The sequence below is a fragment of the Sceloporus undulatus genome, chromosome 5 (genome assembly GCF_019175285.1).
Source record: "Sceloporus undulatus isolate JIND9_A2432 ecotype Alabama chromosome 5, SceUnd_v1.1, whole genome shotgun sequence".
NCBI classification, from domain to species: Eukaryota; Metazoa; Chordata; class Lepidosauria; order Squamata; family Phrynosomatidae; genus Sceloporus; species Sceloporus undulatus.
In genome coordinates, this window is record NC_056526.1 from 104,092,012 (window position 1) to 104,109,260 (window position 17,249).

General features: G+C 40.7%; 1 protein-coding gene across 1 annotated transcript in view; it reads left to right on the forward strand.

Moving 5' to 3' along the window:
• Window positions 1-1,771: 1,771 nt before the first annotated feature.
• The window catches only part of ATXN10 (ataxin 10), a gene marked incomplete at its 5' end in the record, with an annotated part of 103,964 nt that continues 88,486 nt past the window's right edge, over window positions 1,772-17,249 (forward strand). Inside the window, one exon of the mRNA XM_042469656.1 lies at window positions 1,772-1,851. Within this exon, the coding sequence (XP_042325590.1) occupies window positions 1,772-1,851 (80 nt within the window). The remainder of the gene's footprint in view (window positions 1,852-17,249) is intronic.

Sequence of the window (17,249 nt, forward strand, 5' to 3'; positions counted from 1 at the left end):
CGGGGATGCTTTGATTTGGATTTCCTGCCTGGCAGGGGTGGACTGGAGGTCCTTGTGGTCTCTTCCAACTCTATGATCTATGAAAGTTAAAAAAGGAAAGCAAACTTGCTTGGGAATAGCAGAGGGAGAGAGGGGGAAAGGTAATTGATGGTTTCTTCCCCATCAATGACAGAGGCGCTCGATCCATAACTTGGAAAGCAAGGGAGCAACGAGATGGAGACAGCATCATGAGATATTGCCAAAAGCATTATTTTCAAACTTTGATGGTAGTTTAAAAGCTGTGTGTAATAAAGTCTTTAGTGTGGAATCACCATGCTTTGTTCACTCATATTTTGCAGGTCACTCACACAGGGCAGTAAACAGATAATTGTTCTTTTTGTATTCTCCTGGTGGTTCTATCACCTTTTATAACAATGTAGAGAGTCTTTTAAAAACAAACATTAAGAAAGTTATAAAGAAAAATAATAGAAGAGCAATGAAGTTCTGCTGTGGATGGTCTTTGTATTGGTGTTCCTTTTTTTGTAAAAGGCATATTTTCTGTGTGTGCAGCGGCAATTAAAGACTCAGCCTAGTCTCCACATCCGACTACACATAGCTGAGGATGCATTTAGCATTTGGTTACAGTTAGGTCAATATTTTTTCACTTAAATATGGATGCACTAAAAGGATGTGAGCTTTTATTCCAGTGTTCACAAATCCCTAACTCTGGAACTAGGCATGGGAAAAGGGAAACTCTAGGGATGGAGGCATCTCCAATGTCTTGGAGGCTGGGAATAGAGATGAATGCACCTTGGATATTGAGAGACTGCTACCTACTTAGCCATGCTGTCCTCTTCATCTTGATGTGGAAGATATGCACCCAGAAGGCCAGTGGAGATGCTTGCTGGGGGATTTTTGCCACTGAAGTTCAAAAAGTAGATTCCAAGCAGGCATGCCTGCTTGAGAGTATTTTCTGTGTTGGCCCCTGTGCAACCATCAATTTAAGACAAAAAATACTGGAAAAGTGCAGGAAGGTTTACCTATCAGTTACCTCTTCCATCTTGAGTAACAGTGGCACTTTCCTGTACTAAGGAAGGAGCACATTTACAGATGGAGACTAACCATCTCAGTGAGAACCTAACCTTGAAGGGAAACATAATACACCTATGAACAGTTTGGGACAGAAGTCTTTTTTTTTTCTTCCCTTTCTCATGGAGTCATCAACTAAAACTGATGAATAGTGAGCCTCCAAAAATGGACCAAAAATGGAGGAGAACCAGTCTAAAGAGGATGGGTGATTGCTTTAATTCTGTCTTTCCTCACTCAAAAGAAAGATTAAAATCAATCCTGATCCTTTCCTCCTAATTCCAAGAATAAGTTACTGGACAACTGTCCTGACATGGAGCTCTCCACCACTTTGTTCTCTCTCTCTCTCTCTCTGTGACAGCTGAAAGATAGTTGCTCCTCAAATATCATACATATCTTAGATATCTCTTGGGGTGTGTGTGCATAGAAATGGAGATAAAAGTGAAGCAAAGGATAGTTTAATTGCCTATCCCCTGTCTACACAGCTATGTTCCATCCATTGGAGTGGATATGCACTCTAAACAAATAAAGAAACCCATGTGCTAAATCTCTGGCAATGTGGCAATTCAATAGCAATTCTTAAATCTTGCAATGCAAAGCAATGATTTTGTAAAACTAGAAGCTCCCCATCTAGAAACCTTCTATGGCTCTCTTCACAGTCTAAAACGGCATCATTTTGTTTGTTTGTTCATTTGCAGACACATGATATTACATTGCTGGCCTGTGTTCACCTTGTGGTCTGGTAGATCCCCAAAATCCTCTTCACGTGTACTGTTGCCAAGCCAGGTAAACCCTTATACACCAAATATTTCTGTAATACTTACATTCTGAATTTTGATTTTGTCTGTGATGAATATCATCTTGTTAGTTTTAGTTCAGACTGAGTTATTTTAATCTTATTTCTGTCTTCTTACTTTTGTTCCATCCACAGTTTTCATTAGAATTTATTTGTCTCTTCATCCATGTCATTGATAACAATAAAGAATATCAGGCCAAGGACAGAACCTTCCAGCATCTCGCTCAATATTTCTCTTCAGTTTAATATTAAACTTTTGATGAACACTCTTTGAGTGTGATTTTTCAACCAGCTGCATTTTGCTAAATAAAATATTGTAAGGGAGCTGGTCATCTTTTTTGCGGAAATCAAGATAAATGATGACCACAGCACCCCATAATCCACTCAACTAGTCACTCAATAAAAAAGAACTATGCTTAATTTGTCAGAATCTATTCTTTAAAAATCCACACAGGTTTCTGCTAAAACTGTACGTTTTAACTAGGATATTTGCAAATTAACTCCTTCATGAGATGTTCTAGTGTCTTACCCTTTGCCAGTCAGAATGACCAGTCTGTATTTTTCTCAGTCCTCCGTTTTGAAAGATGGGGACAATGTTACTTTTTCTTCAGTCATTCCTCCTAGATAATGTCTGAAAGATGATACATATTTTGAGAGTATATCAACACGTTCCTTTACTTCCTGGTTTGAAAAAGACATTTCCTGAGCCGGAAACAGGTGCTTGTGGTAGGAACATGGTAAAACTTCCACCCATACCATCTATGATATTTTAATCTAAAATTAAAACAATTTTAAAAGGGGAAAAAATTAGAAATTGGGCTGGTGTGTATTGGAGGGGTGTAGCCTTCTGAGGTCAGATGGGAGCCAATGCAGCCCCCCAACCAGTTGCCCAGCCCTGGTTTACTACCCTGAATTCATTTAAGACAACTAGTAAATTACCTGAAAAATTCTTTATCTGTGATAAACTCTAATCCTGGTCCATCGCACTCATGCTACCTATGTGAGGGTGCACACACTTTCCTTCCCCCCCCCTTTTTTTTTCTTTTTTGGCGAAAATGCCAATTTTTAAACAGGTTGCTTGTGTATATTTCCTCATTTGTTCTTACCGAGTTCTTCTCCGTCTATTCTGTTCACTTCATTCCTTCAGTTTCTATGCAGATGTACACATTTCTGTAAATATGTAATAAGACTCCTTTCTCCTTTTACTTTATATATTCTTATCTTATTAAGTTGTATCTCCTATTTGCTATGATTCAAACATGGGCTTGTACCACCTATTTGTAGACTGAGCTTAGAGTTTTCTTTCTTTCTTTCATCTTTTTTTTTTTTAGGTAGAAGCATTGCGGCTAGTCCAAAATAGGAGGGGAAAAATTCCAAATGGTAGGTGTACTGCAACTCACTAAATACCACTGTACATAAGTCCAGCAGTGCTATAACATTTCCAAATCCATATATGTGTCTAATTACTTGAAAATAAATCAATATAAATTGATAATACACTTATTATATGAGAACAAAAGTTATAGTTGAAAAGTCCAACCAAAAAAACACCTTGCAAATGTCTCTGTTTATTCCATGATTAATAATATGGGATAAGTATCCCAGTGATGCAAGTTCAATAAACAGCCTGGCAATAATGGCAGTATCCTGGTGAAACACAATAAGTCACCTTGCGAAGATTTCGCTGGGTTGGTATATCAAAACTGTAGACAATCCAGGTGGTAGTATATAACAAATAATTGAAGCAATGGTAGCATTACTATCTCTGGTAGCTAAGATGGTACCTCCAGAGTTTATGTGGCCGTTTCGACTCAAATGTCTTCTTCAACAATAATGTAACATTTCTATTCTGGATTATAGTTCAAGAAAATATGATTCCAGTTAGCTATTCCATGCTTCAGATATGTGAAATTAACACACATTAGCAAGAATATATATAATTATCACAAAGCAAATTCACCACATTTAACATTCCATGTACACTGCAGCACTAGGTGAATGTGGACAACATATACTGGTATGTCATGGGTAGTGAGGCAGCCCTTATAATAGTTTATAATCCTGCCCATGTGGTAGAATTTAATGATCGCTGGAGTCCAAGACTGAAGTCTGTGGCAAAATTGTATGGATAATCCTGACTCTGGAAAGCATTGTTATTGAAAGATATTTTCTAAGCAGGCTCTCTGGCTGTTTATCCCATTATTTGTTACCAGTGGCCAGGACTGAAGTCTGTAAACAAACACAAAATGCTCACAGCTTGCAGACCGGTACAATCCAGCCTGTCTCCTCTCACCCAGCAGACTTGCTGGGGAACCCTGCAGGATGCCCCACTAATCATCTGAGTGAAAAGGAGTTCCTGCCGAAGAGATGGCACTTGCATTGTTCTACATGTGCGCCATCTCAATCTTTTATTGCGCCTCCTCTTTGTATACCCCAGGAACAAAGGTCTAACCAGCCTTTAACTGGGCACCGTGCCATCTGAACAGATGGGTAGAGCAACATGGGCAGCCAGACATCCATGTCTGCGTGTTCAGGGAAGGTATGGAGAGCAGAGTTAACTAGCTGCTTCAACGGCCACTTACCCTGAGCCTCCACAACGCAAGGCTGAATCCAGATGGAGACAACAACCCTTGTGATTTTCAAGAGGAGAAAACCTCAGAAATGCATTTTGGTTGACTGAGAAAGAGAACACCAGGGGACATCAAGGTCCTAATAAAGAAAGGGTGTCACAATAGTTTTTTCTCTCTTTTTTTGGACAGGCAGAACACCTGCTTTCTGGGGGAATATATCTTATTAAATATAGTCATATATTTAATTTCTTTTTTTAATTTTAGTTTTTTTTAAATATATCATCCTTCCTCAACCGTATTCCTTGCATAGAAATCTTATTTCAGAGACACCTGAAGGGTTGCAGTGCATCATCTGAGGTACTTCACAGATGATGTACCGAACACAGAGGGACCTTCTCTCAACCTTTAGAGACATCTTGTCCAGTGAAAATCCAGCCCTTTTCACTTGTATCTAGGAATTACAGTAGCCCCTCCGTTTTCACAGCGGATCCGTTCCACAGCCCCCCATGAAAATGGAAAATTTCCGGTATTCAAGCCCCTTTGGCTTGAATGGCGGTGCACACCACATTTTGTCCCTCTACGTTTGCTACCCGCAAATGAGTGAAGGACGTGGATTCACAGTCCGTGAAAATGGAGGGGCAACTGTACTATAAAATTGCAGAAAGGAAGCAGAATCATGCCATCATTCCTGGTCTCAGCTTCCATGCATTCAGTGTCACCCTGTGAACAGAGCATGTGCGCAAGTAACCTAGCTACACTTTTGGGGATATTGTTAAATGTTCTGATCATCTAGAGATAGCCTTCATGTGTATACAACTTGTACTGTGTTCACTGCAGTGGGGCCCTGAATATACAAGTCAGGAACATGGGTGTTTACTTTTTCCTTTCAGGCTTCAGATACCTTGTATATCAACCAAGTGAAAATGGTTAATGACAAATGTGACAAATAACATTACAGGCTTTAGGATCTTACCTTGACTTTGTTGGGTGGTTGATACAATTTGCTGCTCTGCCTCATCCAGTTGAATCATCCTTGCTCAGAGTAATTTCAGGGGTGTGTGATGAAACTTTGTTTTCACTGCAGACCTGATCTGTATTGTCTCATGACTCCTATTTGGCTAACAAAAGACAAAATTGAGATTGCTAATGAAATGTTTGATGTAACATGGACTTTGCTCTACCCAATATAACTTACAGGTACTCACACAATACATTCAAGCCAGAGGCAGTTTAGGTACACAGATGGTTGATCAGGTGATTTTGACATGTAACATTTGACTTATGTACACAGATTGCTAATCTGTACATCGGTGTAGATTTTCACAGGTAATGGAATGAGGATGTGTTTATTCTGGGGATTTTTTGATTTATACTGCTAGTATTGCAGCATAATAACTAACAAATAGAAGAACTGAGGACTTTTGGAGTTGTCTAAATTTTCACTGTTTTTGTTTAATTCAGTGATTATTCATTAAAGTCTTACTGCTAACCTACATAGAAATATGTTTCAGCATGTTCAGTGGTATTTACAAAGGATGATGTTCTCTGGAAAAATTACTTTTTGTTGATAACTGCCCCTGAGTTGATCCTGACCCATGGTGACCTTGTGGATGAGACATCTCCAACCCTCTCCTCCACTGTTCTGCTTAGTTCCTGCAAAATGTTGCCTGACACCTCCCTGATAGAGTCTATCCATCTAGCATGCAGCCTCCCCTCTTTCTGCTTCCCTCCACCTTTCCTAGCATTATTGTTTTTTTCAATGAGTCATACCTTCTCATGACTTCTACATAAACTCCTGGAGAACAGAAGAAGTTACAGCAGACTGGAGGAGGGCAAATATTGTCCCCATCTTCAAAAAGAGAGAGAGAATAAAGAGGATCCCAACAATTATCAGTTACTCTGACATCAATACCTGGAAAGATTCTAGAGCAGATCATTAAACAGAGAGTCTGTGAACATTTAGAAGGGAATGCCATAGAAGGGAAACATGGGGTTCTCAAAAACAAGTCATGCCAAACTAATTTGATCTCTCTCTCTCTCTCTGTATTTGTGTGTGTGTGTGTGTGTGTGTATATATATATATATATATATATTGATTTTAGTAAGGCCTTTAACAAGGTCTCCCATGAATATTCTTGCAAGCAAGCTAGTAAATTTTGTGCTAGACAATGCAACTGTTAGGTGGATTTGTAATTGGTTGGCCAACTGAACCCAAAGAGTGCTCACCAATGGCTCTTCTTCATCCTGGAGAGAAGTGACCAGTGGGGTCCCACAGGGTTCTGTCCTGGGCCCAGTGCCGTTCAACATCTTTATCAATGGCTTGGATGACAGAATAGAGGGCATGCTTATCAAATTTGCAGATGATACCAAATTAGGAGGAGTAGCTAATAATAATAATTAGGAGAAAGAGAGGAACAAAATTCAAAATGACCTTAATAGATTAGAAAGCTGGACCAAAAGTAACGAAATGAATTTCAGCACAGAGAAATGTAAGTTACAGCACTTAGACAGAAAAAATTAAATACATAGAAATAGGATGGGGGACACATCGCTTAACAAGACTACATGTGGAAGGCATCTAGGAGTCTTAGTAGACCACAAGTTGAACATATCAAGAGTGTAATGCAACAGCTAAAAAGGCTAATGCGATTCTAGAAGTATAGTGTCTAGAACAGTGATTCCCAAACTATGGCATTCCAAGTGTATTGCACTTCAGCTCCCAGAATCCAAGACTATTGCCCAAGATGGCAGAGGCTTCTGGAAGTTGTCATCCAAAACACATGGAAGGTCAGAGTTTGGGAATTACTGGTCTAGACAAGGGAAGTAATAGTGCCACTCTTCTGCTTTGGTCAGGCCTCACTTGGAATACAGTGTCCAGTTCCTGGCATCACAATTCAAAAAGGATGTTGACAAGCTGGAGAATGTCCAGAGGGCAGCCAAAATGGTGAAGGGTCTGAAACCATGCCTTATGAGGAAAGACATAAGAAGCTGAGTACATTTAGCTTGGAGACGACACAGTTAAGAGGTGATATGATACCCCTGTTTAAGTATTTGAAGGGATGTTATATTGAGATGGAGCAAGTTTGTTTTCTGCTGCTCCAGAGAACAGTGGATTCAAGCTATAGGAAAAGAGATTCCACCTCAACATTAGGAGGAACTTCCTGACAGTAAGGGCTGTTTGACAGTGGAACACACTCCATTGGAGAGAGTGGTGGAGTCTCCCTCTTTGGAGGTCTTTAAACAGAAGCTGGGTGGTCATCTGTCAGGAGTGCTTTGATTGAGATTTGCTGCATGGCAGGGGGTTAGACTGGATGGCCCTTGTGGTCTTTTCCAACTCTATGATTCTCTGAATCTATGATTCTGTGATAACGATGAACAGTGATATATATTAACCGCCCAGATTGGTTTCCCAGAGGGCGGTATACAAATAAATATTATTATTATTATTATTATTATTATTATTATTATTATTATTATTATTATTATTCTGTTGAAAGTATTTCAATGTTTAGCACTTATTAATGACACTCTTGTCATAAGATTTCTTTGCTCCTCTTTTATGCACACACCCCTTTTAATGCAAAATGTCAGAATTACAAAAAGTCTATCTCCTCTGTTTCAGTTTCTCCAGGTCACATTTAGTACTGTATTGGTCAGAAAAGGCATTCAAATAGAAAACAGCTTTCCATCTTGATTTATATTATATTATTTTGCTTTCAGAGTGTCTGTGCTTCCTGTGCTCTCTCTCTCTCACACACACACCCCTCCCTGAGCAGCTGCTACAACAGTCTAAACTTTAACAGAAAAGCTAGCAGGAGATGGCACGCCCTTTGAAGACCAAGCCAATGCCCTCCACACATTGGCATGTGGGTGCTTTCTTTGAACAGCTCCCTTGGCAGCCTCTCAGAAAAACCAAAGGGAGCCATTTTAATGTGAGAATCACCTCAAGCTTATACGCTTGATCATGTGCAATTAGCTGCACCTCCAAAGGCTTGTTCAAATTTTATGGGACTAGCATAGTCTGTTCTTCGGACTGACAGTGAGCCTCCAAAATCTCAAGCAAAGATGTTTCCCATCACTTGCTATTTCAACCTTTCTTTGAACTTGATATACCAGGAACTGAAATTAAGTCTTCTTCATGCAGATGTGTTCTAATACTGTGCTACTGCTGTTGTTGTTGAATGCGTTCGTGTTAGCTCTAACACGTAGCCAACCTATCCTAGGGTTTTCTTGGCAATATTTGTTCAGAGGGAGTTTGCCATTGCCTGCCTCCAAGTGCTTTATCACACCAGCCTTCTGTCTTGCTGCAATTGTCTTAGTGTAAGGAAGCAGAAGAATGCTACCAGCTTGGGAGCATTCATTATTGCACTTCTCTATAATAGTGTGAGGGTGCTGTTTTGGTGATCTATGGTCCCATGTGTTGTCTTCCACACGGTACCTTCCTGCCCTATGCCCTACCTAGCATGCCTTTCAGTTTTTGATTTTTAATTGTTATTTTTTTACACAGTTAAACTATTATGACGATGGGATGTAATGAAGAAAATAAAAATAAATAGGAAAGGAAAGGAAAACAGCCTGCTTGGGAACAGTATGGGGAAGGGGATAGAGGAGGAAAATCATGCCCACTGACATCACATTACTGCTGGCATATTGAAAACAGAAGGGCCCTATCACACCTAAAACTTAATGGAAAAGCAGAGATATTGGGCACCACTGATGAGTTTTACCCATAAATGAAAAGATGTGTGTTACCAGTGCTTGAAATGCAAAGCAGTGGGAGAGACACAGTGTCATGTGATAATTATGGCCAAAGATTCTTTTAAAGGTTAAAGTTTCCCCTTTGACAAGTTTGTCTAGTCATGTCTGACTGTAGGGGGTGGTGGTCATTTCCATTACTAAGCTGAGGAAACTAGTGTTGTCAAAGACAATTCTGTAGTGATGTGGCCAGCATGACTGCACAGAACAGGTATAATTCTGATTTAAAAGCCTCATTTGAAAGCTTCTTTAAGGCCAAGATCATTTGCCAGAGATCACCCAATGGGTTTCCATGGCAGAGCAGGGATTTGAACCCTGGTCTCCCAGAGTCCTAATCCAACTCTCCAACCACTATGGCACACTGGCTTCATTGTGCTATAACCTAAGGACATTATGTCAGGATGTGCCTTACTTTACTGAAGGCAGTCCACTGTTTGAAGGTATCCTCGTTTTGAAGGCCCCACCAAACAAAGTTTAGTTTAAAGACTTAAAATCCTGAAAAGACTGACCAGAGAGGCCTTGATGTCACCCATCAGCAACTAGTACCCAGAAAGCCACCTGAGCAGGCAAACAGCTGAACTAATTGAAGTCTACCCCACTATGGTGAGCTGTATTCTATTTCTGTTCAAATGATAACAAAATATTTATGCACTGGTCCACATGGAAATTTGAAAAAGTTACACTTTCAGATGTTGTTTCTATTATTGTTGTTGTTATTATTTGGAAAGCTTTCAAACAAAGCCACAAAAAACTTCCTTCTACAGTACTGGAGGCCTAAAAATAAAAAGGAACAAATAGCACACTGATTACATGTCAATACAGCAGTGCAAAGATGGTCTTAATGAAATTCAATGTTCCACTAGCAAGTGACAGAACTTCTTCTTCTTCTCGTCTCTTTTGTCTGTAGCTTTCCACGTTGTCCAAGAACCGACTGAAGAGTGTTTTGTCTTCCTTTGGAGGTGGCTTTGAGGATGCTGGGGGGGGGGGGGCATGTAGGTCGGAAGTGGTTCCATCACCAGAGCAAGAGTGTTGGATCCCACCCATGATAGAAATGTAGCTAGAGGATTAGCAAAAAGGGCAGGTGTGTTAGAAAACTGGTGGGGTTAAAAATGATACGTTTAGTTTAGCATCAGTGTACTAGCGTGTACTTCACAGGTATATAGTAAAGGATTAGATCTGAGTTTCTAGTAAATAAACAAGATACATAAGTAGGTAAAAATAAGCTTACTTTATTGTTACATCTAGGTTGTAGAAAAATAATCAGTAGATAAAAACTACTTTGGTACAAAGATCCCTAAAAAGTCGGCTTCATGTATAAATTGAGGGCAGGTTTTGGGAGCAAAATTGTGGATTTTGCCATGACCTTTGGATAAGTCGAGGGTAAAACTTAGGGACATGCGACAAAAGATCTAGATGATGAAGCAAAGGAATACAATGCCAAAGAACCTACAAAATGATGGCAGGCATAACCGTTTTGGCTCACACTAAAGGCTGGATGGAAGAGAAATGAGAGAGAGGCCAGTGCTTCCAGGACAGATTACACTCTTGCCTTTCGCCAGGGGATGGTTCCCTTTTTAAATAAGAGTTTAAATATAGTATTTACATTGACCTGTGGATAAGTCAACCTAGGTTTTGGGGGTCAATTTACAGCGCTTTATAAATAAAGGTTAATAATAATAATAATAATAATAACAACAACAACTAAATTTCCTTGACTTATACATGAGTATATATAGTAACCCCTTCAGGGACGTAGCCAAGGGGGGATCCAAGGTGTCTGGACCCCCCCTTCCGTTAGAAAAATGATTGGCACGCAGTGCTGTGCCGCCATGCCCAAGCCCCATTATAATGGTGGCACTTAGTCTGCCCCCCTTCCTAAAATCCTGGCTACGTCCCTGACCCCTTCCCTTTGCAGTGTAAATGTGATGCAATGAGTAGACCTGAATGAATAGAGAGAAAAGGATTCCTGTTATCCAGTGTGTCATGGGGTGATTCATGATTGGATCCCTCACATTTGTTTGTTCCTTCAGAAGTAACCCCCTCATTGGACAAGGGCAAGGGGGAAGAATTAAAACATTTAAAAAGCACGTATGTTGCCTATGCATCTGGGGCTGTGTGCATTAGAATTGTCAAAACATTAATCTCACCATACCACATCCTGAACCAAAATCACTTCCCCTATTAAAACCTTCATTGATTATAGGATAAGAAAAAAGATGTTGGGAGCTTCAGTCACAGTGTTCCATGTCACTTTGAGACTGTCAGTCAGAAATATCTATTTTACTTTGTGGTGGCCAGCCCATGGAATAATTCTGTGTGATAAGAAAGCTGACATACACTCAGCCCTCCATTTCCACTGATTCAACTATCCATTGCTTGAAAATATTCTATAAATATAAAAATTCCAAAAGCAGACCTTGATTTTGCTATTTATGCCATTTTTCTATGCCACTGTATATAATGGGACTTGAGCATCCATGGATTTTGGATCCAACGGCGGGTCCTGGAACCAAATCCCAGCTGATACCAAGGTCCCACTGTACTTTATTGTCAACATTAGCTAACCTGACTCTAGAAGATGCATTATTATACACATCCAATTAATTTTGTTATAAATAATAAAAGGATGCCACCTGGAAGGACATCAGTGGGACGGCAATATTTCAAGAAAAAAAAGAGCGGGAGGAGAGATTTGGCTATTCTGTACACTCTGTCTTGGACAAAGTAGCAATGCTTTTCTAATGCAATGTTAAGAAAACTCTAAAACAGAACATGACTTTGCCCTGAAAATATTTTCAATGCCAGAAACATATTGAAATTTAAGAAGTAGCAAGAACCATGGGTGTGCCTCTACATGAGATCTGGAGTGCTTTGACTTTAGTACAGCGGAAAAATAAGCCACTTTCTCACTCTTGGAATGGGGGAGAGTATCCAAGAGGACATTTTTTCTCTATGTCTTGCTAGTACTTGGACTGAATTAGTGGCATTCAAATCATGCATAGGAAAAAATAAAGTGTTGTGACTGAGCAAGTTTTGAAAGACTTTTGGAAAAGTGACATTTTATTCATTCATTCATTTGTTCGCTCAGAGAAGTGTTTCAGAACTGAATTAATCTCATGGAATTTTATTAGAAGCAAATTAGTGTTAAAAATGGTCCAAAACATAGACATAGATCCCAAGAGTTAATCTTGAATATGGTGTGTGTTTTTCAGTGGGATTGGGGGAGTGGAAAGCCTTTCAGTGAACTGTCTATGAAACAGCAAGTAATTGTAGAAGGTGTATGGTGCCCCCTGGTGAGAAAAAAGAAATTCCCTCCAGGAACAAGGCTTCAACCAAAATAGCCAAATGTGTTTGCTTTGTTCGATGTTCTTCTTCTGGTCCTGAATTTCAAAATCCCCTTTTTCCTTACCTTGTCCAGCTCCTTTACGTTTTAAGATTGATACAGTCAAGATAAGACACATTGGTTTGAATGAGAGCCTTCTCTTTGGAGATGGCCTTCTTTATCTTTGCAGTTGGAGGGGGAAATCTGGCAAAGTCTTACTCAAGGCAGCCCCAAAGGCTCTTGAGATTTGAAGGTGGAAGCAAAGCCATCCCCCAGACATCACACCATGCCAGTAGTGCTACATACAGCTGTGGCAAGATGTGAGCATGGTGGCAATGCCCTCCTTTCCATGCAGAATAGAGATGGGAGACAAGTTGGCAGGGACTGTACCCACACCTGTACCCTCTGTCCACTCCCTCAAAAAAATAAAAAAGGGGGGGGGGAAGGGGGAGGAGGAGGGAAAAAAGACAGCACATATACCTCCTGTCAAAGAGAAAGGCAGTGGCACTGGTGCACCCTGAATGCGTGAAGGACATGGCATTGCAAACATGACCCCACCACCTGAACACATGCAAAGGAGGGGAAGGGGTTGGTTTCCCTTGCCCACCCACTGCAAGGGAGGAAGATCTGGCAATACCAGAAAGATGAGGAGAGGGGGAGGAAAAAGAAGAGAAGGAGGGAGAGGAAGAGGAAGAGGAAGAGAAGGGCAGGGCAGAAGCATCCCTAATTCTTAGCATCACCAGAGGTCAAGTCTGTACATCTGCACAGAGTGGAGCAGCACTTTTGTATGGCAGAATCCCTTCCAGGGAAAGAGGTGCCTGAGTATTTTCTAATTATGCACATTTTGCATATTGTAATTATGCATATTAGGCCCATTAATTTTTGCTTTCCTACTGTATGTCAAACTTCATACTTTTTAAAACATTTACAACTGATCTGAGAGAAACAGTGTAGAGTAATGCTGAAAGTGCTGGACTTGGAACAGGGAGACCTAAGTCCAAATGTCTGCTTAGCCATGGAATTAACTATGTGTCTGAGGGCCACTACTTGACAAACCTACATTAGAGGCTTGTTGTAGGGATGAAACAAGGAGATGGAAACCATGGGCCCGAACAGATAGGCCAAAATAAAGCTGCTTCAGGTCACTTTGGAGGTATGCTATTTAAATAACACACACATCTTAAGAGGCCAGAAACTGCACCAAAGCTGTGCTCCAGTCCTTAGGATTGGAGCATGGCTTTGGCTCAGTTTCTGGCCTCTTAGGACACATGTGTCATTTAAACAGCATACCTCCAAAGCGATCCGAAGCAGCTTTATTTTGATCTGTCTGTTCAGGCCCCATGTGAAGTTAACACATACATTTCTAGTATATCATAAGTAAAAGAACAAGAATAACAATCATGTTTACGTTTTTTGCCATGCACAGACATTTCCAGGGATATTCTCATTAGATCACTAGGGGTTTTTTTTGTCATCAGTTTTTCATGGATGTCAAAAAGTTCAGATTCATGAAATTACCACAGGAAGTCCCCACAAGAGTGACTGCCATTTAATTCACAGGGCAAGATGCAGAGGAAAGTAGGAACACATAATAATTGGGGGGAGGAAGGGATTTCCTTCAGTGATTTAGAATAAATATTTTATTATGAGTAGAAAATTTTCTAAATTAACTTATGCTTATTTGACTTTACATGCTATGCAGCTCATCTATGCTGGGACATATGTCCTCCCAGCCAATTACTGTTTATTAATAGCAATTTAGATAACAATAAATATTTATAATTTTTACATTTCCATTCCTTCTCACCTCACTGATTACATCCTGACACCCAAACACGTATATAAATGCTTGCCAACTGATGCAACTTTCCATGCAACTAATGGAGTAAGCTGCAGTTTGAAAAACCTTATGTCAATCCAATCCAATGTGGCAGATGTGCTCCCTCCTTTAACACCATCCTTGTAATTCTCCTCACCATAAAGCCTTTCTACATCATCACACTTGCTGCTGTTTTGGTTCCCTGGCAGAGTTTATACTGTAGAGACAAATAGTATTCCTGTTTCATGTACATTAGTAGGGCTTATGTGTGACTAAACAGCTCAAATGCCCGAGACAAATGTGGAATTGGTCCACCAAAAACAAACAACCAGACAAACAATCATACAAGACGACATGAATCTTCTCTACATAACTATTTGGATGCATCTCCAAAACCCTGAAGATTCACATTGGGCCTTATCACACGTGAAACTGGAACTCCAATCTGGGGCCCATCCGCAGCACTTCCGTAGCGAGCGAGAGGCAGCGTCACTTCAAATCTAAGGTAGTTCACATGATGTATTATCACACATGAAGAACAAAGTTGCGGTGATTCCTGAGTCAAAGCAGAGCGAGAGTACTTTGAATTACCAAACCAGTACATACCATGTGGATTCAACTATTCAAATTGGCACCCTTGTGCATGCTCAGTGGGTGTCTGAACGTATCGAGACCTTTTATGCTTCCGGGGTGAAGAAAGGGAGCCACTTCCTAGTTCCACTTTCATGTGAATGCAACCCTCATGTGAATTGTTCCTGTCATTTCTCCCCCCAGCCTCCGATGGCCCCCTCCTTTGCTCCCATCTCTCCCTCCAGTCTCCTGTTTCATTCCCTTCATCCCTGCCATCTACATCTAAATCTACCCTCCCTTTCATTCCCTCCGCCCCTGTCATCTAGATCTAAATCTACCCTCCGTTTCATTCCCTTCACCCCTGTCATCTAGATCTAAATCTACCCTCCGTTTCATTCCCTTCACTCCTGTCATCTACATCTAAATCTACCCTTCCGAGCACCAGAAGCAAATGGGGCAAAATTGCACCGCAGCATCATGGGAAATGTGGGACCTTGGAAGTTTGGGGTGTGTACCAGGACGGAAGCAAAGTTGCATTCCACACCAGACCAATTCGGAGTGGAATCAAAGTAAACTTAAAAGCAATTTTTGTGAATTCGCTTGTTACCGAATTCACCAAAATGAGGAGTCACTTTGGCTTGACCCCGGAAGCACCTCGGAACAACCCCCCATAGAAAGCAATCATGTGAGATAATACATCACGTTTTAGCATGAATCTGCATGGTTGGACCCACAGTCGCGTCGGAACAGAGCTGCAAAACCCTCCATGTGATAAGGCTCATTGAGTATCTACCTTAATAAGCTTCTGTCTACCCTTTCTCCTTGCCTTTTCCCAACTCCTTCTTTCCTCAGAGTAGTAGCTGGAAACTTGCTGCCAGGCTTCTTGAGCACCAAATGTTCAAGACTGCATGTACCTCCAGGATCCATGCCTTCTCAGAAGTTTAACCAGCACCATTGGATCCCAGTGCAGTAGTAGAGTTCATGCAGTTGAGTGGGGCTCAACCATGGCTTTTCTTGAAGGAGAAAGAGCATTGGAGGCAGGCAAGATGCTGCCTGTACTGTAGCACCTCTGGTCATTTCACTAGGAACTGTCCTGCAAAAAGAACACCAACATCACTGGGAAATAAGCTGTCCCATGCCTAAATGGTCTCCTTGGTGTGGGATGGCAAAGTCTGGTTCAGCCCAGACAACAGATGATCCTACTCAAGACCCCTTGCTGGTAGCTGCTACCTTATGGGATACCAAAGGACAGGTGCTTTGATAGATTCAGGGACATCCAATTACTTCATGGATGTTGACATTGCAAAAAAAGAATCACATCCTCATGCAGCATTTGCAGGAACCTTGTCCCATGGTGACAACTGATGGTTGTTTACCTTCTTTGGACCTGTGATCCATGAAACCACAGTATTGACACTCAAGATCCAGTATTATGTAGCAAAGATTCCTCATTCTCTCTTGGTCTTGGGGATGCCATGGCTCACTTTGCATGATCCTCATATTTATTGGTCCAGGTGGGAGTTGCTCCTAGCATCTGAGTTTTGCGGCCAGAATAGGTGCATACTAGCCAAGAGTCAGTGCCAGTTCATGTTACCCACAAAATATAAGGCCTTTGTGGATGTCTTTGATAAAACTCCAGGAGACTAGACCTCCAAGACACTAGGGTTTCAATCCTTTGTCAGCCGTGCAAACCCACTGGGTGACTTTAGGCAAATCACACTCTGTCAGCCTTAGGGGAACGCAAAGACATACCAGTGCATAAATCTTACCAAGAAAACAAAAGTATAGGTTAACCATAAGTTGAAGTTGAACTTGAGAACAAATAATAATAAATGAATAAATGAGAGTGGCATCCATCACAGAGGCAGAAGCCTTGACCAGTTTGTTGTTACCTTGTCTTAATTTAGTTTTTTGTCTTCAGTGGCTGCCTCCAGAAGCACCTGAGCCACTCAGGCCAAAGGGAAGTGGCTCTCAAAGTCTTTAATGTTAGGAGAAAACATCATGGGACAATATCAGTCCTCCAGTTGTTTGGTTTAGCATTTTCTGTGGCAGGGTTATCTCTTTTAGATATTGATTGCTTTATTTTTTCCCCCAGTGTTTCTTCTGGGTAAACGCTATTATGCTAATCACTGTTTGGATAATAATACTTTTTTTTAAAAAAAAAAAAGATAAAGCTGTAATAAATTAACTTAATTCTGCTATGAAATAGTTCTCCTACATTTGTCCTAATTTTAGTCTCCCCAACAGGTGGAGCTATAAGAGTAGATTTCAGCCTTGACCATAATTTTCCCTCTAGCTACTTCACCCATTTCTCAAACAGATGTCTAAATCAGTTAAAGATTCTTGATTCCA